Source organism: Pelecanus crispus, chromosome 2 (assembly GCF_030463565.1).
Source record: "Pelecanus crispus isolate bPelCri1 chromosome 2, bPelCri1.pri, whole genome shotgun sequence".
In the NCBI taxonomy this organism is placed as follows: Eukaryota; Metazoa; Chordata; class Aves; order Pelecaniformes; family Pelecanidae; genus Pelecanus; species Pelecanus crispus.
Window position 1 is genome coordinate 109,644,438 of NC_134644.1, and position 13,626 is coordinate 109,658,063.

Sequence of the window (13,626 nt, forward strand, 5' to 3'; positions counted from 1 at the left end):
AGTGCAATTATTTTACTCCTGTGATTATGTTAGACAAAAATGACAGAAGGCAGGGAATTACCCTGAGATAAAACAACATTTAAAAAAAAAACTCAACAAAGAAAGCAGTGAACAGAACAATACCTACTTGGGGGGGGGGGCTTTTTATCCTCTTTTGTACCCCAGTATGCTTGTTTTATAATAATCCCATATAATAATTCTTAAAGCTATTGTAACAAGATTGTACTATCCTTTTCAGTGAACTCCTCCTAGTAGCTGACCACCTCCCGCAGAGTGCGTATTTGTTACCTGGCTAGGAGGATGTTGTATTGAGAAGGTTTTAGAGAAAATGTTCCAGGTACTCAGTGCCTCCATGGATCTGGTAATTTCCAGCTTTGCCCTGCATCAAGCCTAGGAGATGAAGCTCTTCATGCTTCTTGTACTTCATTATCATCTCTCTGGCCTTGAATTACTTGTGAGCCACCCTCTGTATAAATGACCATGCTTGTTAACTGTTCTCCTGCCCTATCAGGGGATACAGCTTCTGCTTTTATAGCAGTACTAGCCTGCAAAACCTCTTGAGACCCAGCTGCCTCTATCACAGCATGTGAGTACACACCAGGCTCATCCTGCATGTCTGGTGGCAATTCTGTGACAATGTAGTGGGTTGCACCTTCAGAGAAGTCGCCATCAGAACCCTGAACCATGGCTTGAGCTATTTCTTCTGTGACAATAATCTGTGATATTTCCCCATCCGACTCAACTAAATCCATGTGCTCGCTTTGGACACTGAGCGCGTGGCTACCAGCTTCCTGCATAATTATCTGAGAGCCTTCTCTAGCTACCATATGCACAGTCCCTTCCTCATTTACAATGACCTGAGTGACACCTTCTTTCATCAGCTGGTCGGCTGCAGCCGTATCGCATACAGCAAACTGTAATACTCCTTGGACCATTTTCTTGAAGGCAGCCTGAGCTCTCTCCTGAGATGCAATTATAGCCGATGGGTGCATGACCCGTGTCACTACTTCCATAGGTTCGGTATCTTCCTGAGCCTCTTGAACTTCATGGAACATTTGTATTTCTTGTCCCTCTGCATCGCTGGGAACGCTGGGCATCTCTGGGTTTGGCATTTGCAAGAAATCTTTGTGACTAGACCTGCATCTGTCGAGGAGTCCAGATTTGTTTTCCACTTCACCCAGCTCTGTAACAGCACAAAGCAGGGCATCTAATGCCGAGGAGGAGTCTGGAGGATGGACTGTAGCTTCAGAAGCATCTAAGACTTCTTGTCGCATTATCTGCTGCAGTACAGTGCTACTGGAGTCAGGAACTGTGTCTATTCGAACAGCCTCCTCCATATCAGTTCCTGTTCCTTCAACTACTACCACCTGTGTTGCACCATCTGCTAACTGCTCGGTAAGAATCTGTCCTGGAACCATACTACTCACATGCGAGCCGTTTTGGTTTGTAGCTATGACTTGCCCATCTTCTGTAATATGGACTACCCTGGCCATCTGACCAGCCATTGCCAGGGTCTGAAGGGTAGCCGCAGCTGTTTCTTCCACAGACGCATCAATTGCAAAGTCGCCATCGTATCCTTGAATAATAATAACTTGCTGAACTTCTTCAGGTGACTGTGGCTGTCTTCTACTGCCCCGAAAGACCTTCTCTTTAACTGGAGAAACCTCTCCCAGTGCTGCTGCAGTAAAAGGACTCGTAGTTTCCACAAAGGTTGCTCCTTGCCCCTTCAGTCGGCACTCATAGGACTTGGACACAATACCTACAAGATAAAATACGCTGTTAACATTGTATCATGGCAAATATCAGTTCATTACTTTAACAAATTGTAGCTTAAATGGAAAAAAATTCCTTGACAATTTTTAGATTTCACTGGCAGAAAACACAGATAAAATGAGCAAGCGAACAAAACCAATTTGCATGTTTTCCAAATAACATATTTACAGGTTGAAATAATTGCTGAGTTTAACAATTCTGCAGCCTATTAACAATTTAAATGTGTTTTTTAAAATATGCTGTATAAAAAAGCCCAGATAAATACAGTATACAGTTAAAAGCCATTAACACATCTTTTATAGAAGATCCTATTGGTGATATTTCAGTACTTCAGTGTATTGGGTTTGTGTAGCAAGGTTTTGGTAGCGGGGAGGGCTACAGAGGTAGCTTCTGTGGGAAGCTGCTAGAAGCTTCCCCCATGTCCAACAGAGCCAATGCCAGCCGGCTCCAAGACGGACCCACCGCTTGCCAAGGCTGAGCCCATCAGCGATGGTGGTAGCGCCTCTGGGATAACATATTTAAGAAGGGGGAAAAGTTGCTGTGCAACAGCAATTGCAGCCAGAGAGAGGAGTGAGAATATGTGAGAGGAACGACTCTGCAGACACCAGGGTCAGTGAAGAAGGAGGGCAGGAGGTGCTCCAGGCACCGGAGCAGAGATTCCCGTGCAGCCCATGGGGAGGCAGCTGTGCCCCTGCACCCATGGAGGTCCACGGAGGAGCAGATATCCACCTGCAGCCCGGGGAGGGCCCCACGCCGGAGCAGGTGGATGTGCCCGAAGGAGGCTGTGACCCCGTGGGAAGCCCGCGCTGGAGCAGTCTGCTCCTGAAGGGCTGCACCCCGTGGAAGGGACCCACGCTGGAGCAGCTCGTGCAGAACTGCAGCCATGGGAAGGGCCCACGCTGGAGAAGTTTGTGGAGGACTGTCTGCCGTGGGAGGGACCCCACGCTGGAGCAGGGGAAGAGTGTGAGGAGTTCTCCTCTGAGGAGGAAGGAGCAGCAGAGACAACGTGTGATGAACTGACCACAACCCCCATTACCCGTCCCCATGCGCCGCTTGCGGGGAGGAGGTAGAGAAAACTGGGAGTAAAGTTAAGTCTGAGAAGAAGGGAGGGGTGGGGAGAAGGTGTTTTAAGATTTGGTTTTATTTCTCATTATCCTACTCTGATTTGATTGGTAATAAATTAAATTAATTTTCCTCGAGTCGAGTCTGTTTTGCCCGAGATGGTAATTGGTGAATGATCTCTCCCTGTCCTTATCTCGACCCAGGAGCCTTTTGTTATATTTTCTCTCCCTTGTCCAGCTGAGTAAGGGAGTGATAGAGCGGCTTTGGTGGGCACCTGGCGTCCAGCCAGGGTCAACCCACCACATTCAGTAATGAATTTTGGGATCGTATATTACATTAAACATATCTGAGTGTGAAAAAACTGTGGCTGATCTTCTTAATACCCTGCTTTTGTTGGCAAGGTAATTGCCATGGTGTCATTTTGATGCCATTGTCTCACCCTTCATTTCCCACCTAGCACCTTCTCCTGCACACCCGACTGGCTCAGTCACTAGCCTAGTTACCTGGAGAAAACACTCGGTAGTTTTCTTACCCTAAGCAGGATATTCTATAAAATATCATCCAGAGAAACCTCAATTACACGTCTTAATTATTTCTATATTAAATCAATTAACAAATTAAAATGCCTGTAACCTCCACATTCCAACTGCTTGCTCTGCCACTCGGTCTGGTTTGGGGTCATTGAAGGTTTCCTTCTCAGTTCTCATCACTAACAATAACGCTTCAGCAAAGCAAATCGTGCCCACAGCTGCACAAAGTCAAGCCCACCACCCTCAAAGCATGGCCTCAGGGTTGCCTTCGGCATTTTTGGGAAGACGTAACTGAGAGCACCCTGTGACCGGCTTTGTGGATGTCTGTGGCAGGACAGCTCTAGCACCCACTGTCTCCCGTGGCAGTGCCATCCTGAAGCACGCCTGCAGCTCCTGTGGGTGCTGGGAAGCGAGCTTTGGGCCACAACCAGCGCACACGGAGAGAAGAGCGGGTCCTGGACACTGAGAACGAGCTGAGGGTCTAATGCCAGATGGGCCTTGGGAAGGCTGATTAAGTCCATGCTGCTGAGACCACCCACACCCACGCTCTAGTTTAAATTCACCTACGCAAACTGAAATCAAATCTCTGGGATAACAGGTGTAGCATCTTATCACTAACACACATAGATACGCTATTGCTTGGGACAAAACAAGCAAGAAAAAAAATTGACAGAAAACTAAACTGGGCTCTGAAAACTAGAGACTCATTTGCTTAAAGGTAAGTTCACACTTAGGAGCTGTGTTACTCCCAGACCAAGTACTTGGCATCTTGCAGCCTCTAGCAACTTGATAGGCTAAGGTGCATATCAAGCCAATATTCCAAGTTAACACCAATGCTTAAAAGACTGAGCTCTTGCTGGCGTCCATCTACCTACCTACCTACCTACCTACCTATCTTTTTTCCTATTACAAAGCTTCTGCTGGAGAACTGTACTGTGAAGCACAAGAAGTAATTTCGTTAAGCTGAAAGGCTGCAAATCACCTTCACAAGTCTAAACTGATGTTATACAACTTTCTCCATCTTAGTTTGGAAGGCAGGTTACCTTTGGAAAAGAAAACTAACAATTTAAACCATCTGAGTGTTTCAAGTGATGCTGCATGATAAATCTGGCACGTGCAATTGAAGTGCATTTTGTCAGGCACAAGCGAGAAGGAAGCTTACTGTGGTACGACTGGTTCTTATCCCCACTTTTCCTGTGCTCTCTGTAGGCACTGACATTCACAAGACCCCCCAAAGAGCAGAAAAATAGGAAGGGGAAATCAACATTAAATGACAATTATCTTAGCTCCTCCACATTTTATAATAGAGTAGAAGTAATTAATTCTCTCAGGAATCTTGCTTTGTTGACATGATAAAAGAGGAGCCTGGCAGTGATGTGGCACAAAATCAAAATAACTCTACAAATCATGCATTTTTCACTGGATTTCAAAATCAAAATAACTCTACGATCATAATTTTCACACACGCACAGCAAAATCATGACATCTTTCCCCTAAGATCATGATAATTTATGTACAGGACATAGCATCACTGCATTGAGGAGAAGCTCTGGTCTGGGGAAGGGAAAGAAAAAGGGAATTCATCCTGTTTTCATCTCCTCAAATAAATGCTGTACCCGTGAATCTGTGCAACTCCAGTCTTTACTGTGCAATTGAATGGGAAGTCTCCTGGGTGAAGAGCTATCCGGTGAATCCCTCGCAGCACTGATAATTATGCCATTCTGACTGCTTACTTAATCTATTTGAATCCAGAGGTGAGTTAAGCCACTTCCTGACCATTAAAGTAAACTACATGGGTAAATACTGCTGTCACTAAGGGGTGTGATGAAGCTTAACTACACCAACATCTTAACCTCAGCTCAGTGCAACCCCAGCTATTCCATCACAGTTCATAAATGCGATTGCAGGTCCATCTTTTGATTCAGCAATTTAATAACTTCGAGTGCTGTCAGTACTGCTTTGAAAAATGGCTCCTATAAAATGTAACAGCCTCAATCAGATTGTAAAAGATTCACCCACTGAAGATTCTTCCATTTCAACTATAATGAATTAATGTTGAGCCGTGTAGAAGTTCAAGTGTCATTTAAACTAATGTGAATCTACTGTAACTTTAAATTTTAACTGGACTATGACCAAGAATTTACTGGGAACATCAAGTTCAATTTTAGTGATTTTTCACGGTAAATATGAATTGCAGATTTTACTGGTTTTCTTTTGTTTTAACAGTGAAAAGCCAAGCAGGGAAGCTTATTTAGAAAACAACATATTTTGAGGCTTAGCTGCTATTTCGACTTTGGAACAGTGCATTTCTATAATGGAGCACTGCTATCCAACACAACGTTCGTAGGAATTTTTATGTATTTAAGGAACATGTCACATTCTTGGACTGTATGTAGCAACAAATCATGTTGTCCTACTAAATCCAGCCTGCTTCTCGCCCCCTCTTGAAAATGGGTAAAGAGAAGGGGTAAGTGTTGGCTGACATGGCAAACATAAGCTGCAATACAAGCCCACATTAATATTAGGAAAAGTGGACTTGTTGCTGATTGCATGTCATTGCAAATTAAAAAGATACACAAATAGGCATTAAAATGACAAAATATAATGATACGAGAGCTCATATTCAGACAATTTGTAAAGAGGTGTTTCATATCTAGGGGTGCAATGATCACAGAATTGGTTTCTTTCCAAGAAGTCTGTCATTTCAGCAGAGCCATTATTTATCAGTTGGAGTCCTGAGCGACTGTTAGTTTTTTATTTGAAAATGTCAGGATTTTTTAGACATTAAATCCATATTCGCAGGTTATTTTAATTCTCAGAGACCACAAACTCCTGAAATAGGGCTAAAAGAAATGCTTTGATGTTTAATGTGCTTCTGGGAAACTACAAATAGGGCTTAGTACCTTTTTCCCTCTCTTTTACTCAATACCTGACTTTCTTTTGTGTGTCTGGTTTATTCTTTTGTTACTGTCATCATTTGTTCCCCACAGAATAAATACCTTATTCTTTTGTTAAGCTTACATTTAATTAAAATGTACAGGATTTGTGCAGTAAACTCGAATGAAACAAATAAAACAAGGGCCCCCTCTCTTGAAGGCATACGTTGTGAATGAAAAATGTCATTACAGACTAAAAAATTTTGCAGTAAACAGGGCCTACAGAGAGAAGTTTCCCCCGTAATGACATCCATAAAATACACAAATGGCACTTTTAGTACCATCCTGAATATGGCATTTTCTGTGCTCTACACACAATCTAAATGGTTTGATCATAGAGCATAATACTCCATTGGGTTTATAGAACAATCAATGTTCCATAAAATGATGTATTTATCCAATAGTAGGCTCAGCAGTTACTGGTGTATGACATTGTAGGACACTGGCTTTGTACTGTTCAGCAGCACACATGCTGGCTGTAAAACTTATCTAACACTACTTCAACAACTTCATCTCATCTGTGTCAAGTAATTTGTTGAAGCCTCAGCTTGGTTTAAAAAAACTTGTAATAAAAATTCATAGAATTTTCAGGAGAATGAAAGCTGATGACAATAGAAAGGTCACATTGTGGCGCCACTCGCGGGGTCGGGGGTCAGCCGCAGTTCTAAAACAGAAAGTAGATTTCATGCATCGTGTAGCAGATAAAGATGGCATTAAGGAGACTTGTCTCAGAAAGAAATGCGTAATGCGTTAGGAAAGTCTGGGCTAATATTATATGTAAAGCACCACTTTGCTCTCAGCCAGCAGCCTCTTTAGAATTCTAACCCTTCCCCAAAAGTTGTAGCAAGCGGCTGTGCATGGTGAGGCTAGGCTGAGGACATCCTTCACAAGGAGCACCTTTAGGACAAAGCAGTAAGTCATAAATGAAATAATCTATTACGACGACGGAAATGATCTGCATTTACACAGCAAGCTTAAACCAGCTATTTTTCCTTTTCTGCAAAAGTTCTGGGAGGCCTGATTTATAGTACCCTATTCAGCAACACTTAATTTTTCATACTTTGGTGATTAGGTACATTATTTATTGACACATACGAATATTTGGTATCTACTAAAATGCAATGAATATTAAATAATGCAAATGCAAAGAAACATCTTTTCCTTCAATTAAATACAACCTTCAAGGAATTTAAAAGATATAGAAAATTCAACTTATATTGGGCATCATTTGAATGAGCAATGATTTTTTCATTTTAAAAATTATTGTCTACATGGCAGTACAATATTTGGAATGGTACAGTAAGTCCACCAGTCAAATTCATAAAGAAATAATTTAGGCCTTGATCAAGCTCCAAGTTTCTGCTCTTTTTTTCTTTCCTGTTTTTTTAAATTCTTGTTGTAATGATCTCTAATTAATTAAGTGCAGTCTAAGAACTGTGGCATAATGTCATAACTTCGGGATTTCCTTGATTTTTGGAGGCCACAATAATAAGCCACATTCTTCAGATCTCTGTTCCTTAACCTTTCTCATTTGTAAGGGTTTTATGTGCAAGCAATGCATGGGCCAGCGTTTTTTAAACCAGCTAGTTAAGCTACTAAATAAGAGGTTGTGAAGGCTCATTCATGGCTTCCACTGAAGGAAAGAAAATAGGATGGGTCAAACCAAGAAGTGAAATAAATCAGCAACCCAAAATGGCTCTTTCAGAACTAATATGTCCACAAAGGCAGCAAATATTTGTAAAGCAGGACAAATAAGTGTACCTACAGCAGACTTAACCAGCTCCCTAAGAGACGTGAAAAAAAATCCACCATTGACTCAAAGTACGTAAGTCTCAACAGATACCAATGCAGCAAGGTTTTTTTCCTCTCGGTATGTTATTACTGTAAAAAGAAAATTAAACAACAAAACCAATTCCAAAATAAAGTTCATAGTTCATTTTATACTTAAAAATCCAGTAATGTCATGTTTTAGTGCTGAAACTCAAAACATCCTTGGCTTCTATCTTTGTCCTTAACCACTCAATCATGTTTAGAAACTTCAAGGTCTTCTAAGAATTGCTTGAATAACGGACGGAGTTTTAACCTTTCAGGTATCTTAAACAAAGCAGCAGATGTCCTTTGAGCTTCCTCAAAATGTAAAAGGAAATATTTTTGCAATTTTTTTTTTTCTTTTGAGAAACAGACTGAAATTTCCTGCTTGTTATTTTTACCTCCCACACCTTAGAGGGCTATGATAACAGCAACAGAAAGAAATAAAAGAAAAAACAACCACCAAAATAAATAGCTGAGCCATTCAGTTAGGGTGTTTAGGCAGTTTGTTTGGTTTGGTTTAGTTTCCCTCCAGTGTCCAATTAACCTTTGGGAAAAGGCCTTCTCTGTGAAAAATTTCAGTTTCTCTTTTCCTGCTCTCAAGGTCAAAAATGAACACTATAGAGCCCAGTGTTACAGAAGCTATGCAAATAAAAAAATATACATACCGAAACTCCCACTGACCATGGCAAACACGTACAGTGTTAACGTGCAGATTTTACAACTGCCTAACCTGCACAGTAACTGATTTTCTCGTAGACTACTTTTCCTCTTTACCAGCTTGCCACCACGCAGGCTTGTCTTCTCTACTCCTGTGTGTGAGCAAAAACTTCACTGTGGCATATACAGCAATTACCTATATGGGCAAGCAGCATTAGGAATGTATTTGGAGCATTTTAGCTAGCTCTTCCAGTGCAATTTAGCAGCTGGAGATGAGGATAGCCAGCCTGGACATTTCTTGGCAGTCCAGCTTCAAAGGCTACTCTGGCCCTCAGTTTGGGAACAACTGACATTGATGCTACACAGATGCACCTTTGCTGTTTTAACCCCCGCAGTGCAACTGGAAAGTGCATTTTTAGCACTTCTAAATCAGAATCCCAATTTCAAGAGGTACCAGTCATGCTTGGTCAAACTGGAGAATCCTGTTGCCTAGGCAGACAGAACATATAAGATAATATGAAAAATAATATGACCGCTAATATGAGAAAATCAGGGAAAAAAACCCACAAGCTCTGCTCATAAGGAAAATGACCCGGGTTTCTGAAATATGTCTAGTCCCAGACAGCGACTGTTTTGTCACAAAAAGCAAAAAACCCTTTTTGTCATTATTATCTCAGCAAGAGTTTTTGTTTTTCAAGCATATATACATTTAGATCCTGGTCTTACCAACATTTATTTATCAAGAGTACTGCTTACTGCCATAGTTAGCCTCAATAGTCTCAATGGGACTAAACATGGTAGCTTGCATTATGCATTGTGTTTGCATAATCAGGCCCTTGGGATTAACAATTCTGAAAGTGGCTAGCCTTCCCTAACGTTTGATGTACATATATGCACTAAAGAGAACAGACACTTGTAAGGGATACCTAAAATAAAACATCATGTTATTATATGATCAAGCAGAAATTATATTTCTTCTGCATACCTATCAAATACAAGTATTGTGATTTCCTGTATTTATTAATTCTGATTTATGCACCCATTCAGTAAAAAGGAGCACCTGTTCTTTGCTCGAGGGCACGTCTCAACCCATTTGAAAAGCACAGCAGTTTTTAGGGGGAATGCTTGGCAATAACTAGAAATAGTAAGTTCCCCTAGTTCTTTTTGTTAGTTAAGACAGCAGAAACTACCATTTCCAATGTGATAGTCATATCTGTGTTTCATTTATAAATTCAACTATGTTACAGTGTATATTCATATCTTTCCAGAGTAAATTACAGGAAATAACCGTTTGTCTTCATTGTAGACACTTTTGTATGTATAGCAGAAAACAAACCTCTATTCAATAACTGCACAGAGGCACCATTAAAATCAAATTTACAGTAAACAGAACCTGCAGCTGGAGTAAAACACTAACTGTTAGTATTTTAATTATCAGCAAAGCTTTCGGAGGTCTAACATCTGCTCATAGCCAAATGACAGCAGCTGCTTGTGTACACTTAAAACAATGTGAATTTCTTCTATAAATATTAAAACGAATTGTATGTTGTGTGTTCATTGTGGCTATATTCTTATTAAGCTGTTTAAGCATATAGGGTATTTTGAACTTCTTTCTTGTAGCAAATTTGTAAAGGGCTGACCTCTTCAAAAGAATGAGAGGTGAAGACAGCAAAAATTCTTGAGTCTGTAAATTGAAAATGTTTAGAGACAGTACTAGAGGTCACCCTCTGCCAAGACGTTGCTAGTAAATGCTAACGAAACATCAGTGGTAAGTTCTGATCATTGTGCGCTGCAGTAACTTCAAGGACAGGACTTCTCAGCACGCAAGTTGTCAGGAGTCTACGGGATGAGTTATATCAAAAGCTAACACTCATCTAATAAGTAAAGCAATTAATGCGCTATCTTATCGGGGGAAAAAAAAAAAAAATCTGTTTCAGTATCCAAAGCATCAGAGGAGGTGAGTGTACTCTCTTTTGCAGACTTCATCAAAATCATACTGGAATGAGCCCTGATTCACATGATTAGAAGTAATAAACTGTCAGGAAGAAGGAGCTATGCTAGGCCAATATGAGATCAGTTAATTTTGCTAAAAAGGGTGAGCTTCATAATTTAATTTTGTAGCTTTTTATCTGGACACTGTTGATATTTTCCTTTTTGTCTCTCACCTGCTTGGGAATATAGGAAAGAAACCTGGAGGAGTAACCTGCATCTGGTTGAATGGTAGAGGCTGGTACAGTGAGAGGAAGAGAGCATCACAACCAGTTTCAGAGGAAAACGAGGGAAGGGCGTTTTATGGTTTTAACTCGTACAAGTGCAGAAAGATCTATTTCTTTGCTTTTATAGCATCAAATGTAAAGCCAATGGCTAATAATATTTATATTTTTTTGCAATAGGCCTACATCCGGGAAGGAGCACTACGATCATTAAGTCTGAAGGCTGCAGGTCATACCAACCCGTGTTTTGAAAAAACAACCGATTAGACGCTTCAGCCTGACATGTGTAAACACGACATAAGATCATCCACCAGCACAGCTGTCCCCAAACTGGTACATGGCGTGAGACAAAGGTGAATTAATTATAAGTGTGGTTCCTGAGTTTCTGGCATCAGATTTCCCACCTCAAAAGTCAGTCTCAGCGCAACGGATCCAACCACTTCTGAGGAGGAGGGAATAGGGGTGGTTATAGGCGATCCGGAGGCCTTCCCCTCTGCTGGCCCCTCACTCCTCCCGAGGCACGGACAGCGTCAAGGCTTAGCATGCCTAAAATGATGGTCATCGGAAAAGATGCTGATTTTTCAGCTCAGAGTGTCACAGGCTTAGCAGCAACGCTAGGATTACTTAGGAAGCCTGAAGCAGGGCACATGCCGGTTCTGGGAGGTGGGATGGGAAGTATGGGCTGGAGAGATGGGTAACTCTTTTATACCACCTTCAAGGGCCGAGTTTGTGACAAAGTCTTCTTTTCATGATTCACCTCTGGTGAAGGATGGAAGCAGCATGTTTCCAGCATACCTTCAAAGGAAGAGCTGTTCATATAATTGACCCTTCCGCTGACAGAAATATATTTTCAGTGCTACCGATACGGTAGTACTTAAATGAGCTGTCTTCCACTTCCAGTGTTAGAAGGGAGTAGGCTGTATGTAGATAAAACAAGACAGAAGACACCAAAGGTGGTGCTTTCTGAGCCATCGCTGAGCACTACCGACGCAGGAATTGCTAAGATGGTGTGCGCGCCGCGGCTGCATGGGAAGTGCAAAGCGAACGGTTGCACTGCAGCTCTGCCTGAGCGCTCAGAAGCTCCTTACTCGAGTTGCTTCCGCTCAGCTGCAAAGTTGTGCTTTCAAGAGCTGAGTAATTTTCATACCACTCTGTCGACAAAACTACCTAAATTGTTGGTTAGCTAGAGGTAGAAATCAACGGCTTTTAGATGGCATACAGAGTTAATACTAAATTGGGAGGAAGTGTTAACATCACTACAAAGAAAAACAGGATGTAACATAAATAAATATTAAAAAAACAAGGCAAGATTCAACTTGTGCTACTGAACACTAGCACTGGTGGAGAAAGCAAATATGCAAAAATGACATTCGATGAGAGAGAAGTCCCTTGAGAACTGTAATGCTGAAGAAATTTAAAGAATGACAGTGTTCATCAAATTACATGTGAGTTTATGAAAATGTAAAACAGGAAACGAAAACAGGCCAAAGCAACTTTTAATTGCACATTCAAAGGCATGTCTGCTGCACATTGTTCTGGTACAGATACAACTGAATTATGTCTTGACCTCACTAGGGGAGAGATCTTGACTAAGGAATATTCAGAATAGCGAAACAAGAATGATTAGAAGGCTGACTTGCATGGAAATATTGAAGGTTTAAGTGCACATATTCTGGCTACATGTTCTGCAAATGCTGAAGAGGGAGGAAAATTTTTGTCCCTTTTGGATCAACACAATCTGATTTTGACGAAACACTAGAACATTCATGCCATACTGCGCAAAGATGTTTGGACATGGTGAGCAATGGAAAGCCAACTCAGCTACCTCATCCACTGCCAGGTGCCAGGGTGACGAAGCTCCCAGATGGAATAAATTGACTGCACAGTAGTTAGAGTATGATTTAACTCAATTCATCACCATTTGTTCTGCAAATCCATACCATTTCCGAACAATTCAGTGAAACATAGCATGCGATTCTGCAGTAACTACTTAGTTCACTTTTGTAAACAACTCCATTCTGAACTAAAGTTCACCCAAGACCGTGGCGCCTTAAGTCTTAAAAAGCCAAAGAATTTGCAATGACTGTCAATCAGATGAAGCATGAATCCCATTCAAATATGGACTAGTAAACAAACCCTGCCACTCTGTCAGGTCATTTCGTTAACTCTTCTTATTTTTTCCTTCCTGAGACCCAATTTAGACTAGAAAAAGAGGGAATATTTTAAAACTTATTAGTGATCACATTTTTCTAATATATTTTAAATGCCACTTAGCTCTTACTTCTGATAGCACTTGTTCAAAGATTTATTATATATATCTGTCTACAACTGAAGCCAAATAATGCTTAAAAGCATGTTAATTAAACGATGTCAAGTGGTTTAAAAACACTGTGGTTCCTAGTATACTTGTCTGTAGCATGGTACGTGGCACAGTGAATGCACTTCTTATTCTGCTGTTACATAGAACCTGCTACAGCATCGCTAGAGGTAACGTAAGTGGACCCCAAGCACTTTTACTATTGCTGGAACTTAGTTCACATTTTTCAGTGCAGTAGACAAAATTTCAGAGGAAGTTAGGATAATTTTTGTGAAAGCAGTAAAGCTTGTGATACACGACAAGACAGAGACCAGATAACACCCCCA

General features: G+C 41.1%; 1 protein-coding gene across 2 annotated transcripts in view; it reads right to left on the reverse strand.

Moving 5' to 3' along the window:
- Positions 1–407: 407 nt before the first annotated feature.
- Positions 408–13,626, reverse strand: part of ZNF407 (zinc finger protein 407) — a 354,196-nt gene continuing 340,977 nt past the window's right edge. For both annotated transcript variants that reach the window (XM_075704981.1, XM_075704980.1), the window contains exon 9: positions 408–1,759. In XM_075704981.1, coding sequence (XP_075561096.1) covers positions 408–1,759 — 1,352 coding nt within the window. The remainder of the gene's footprint in view (positions 1,760–13,626) is intronic.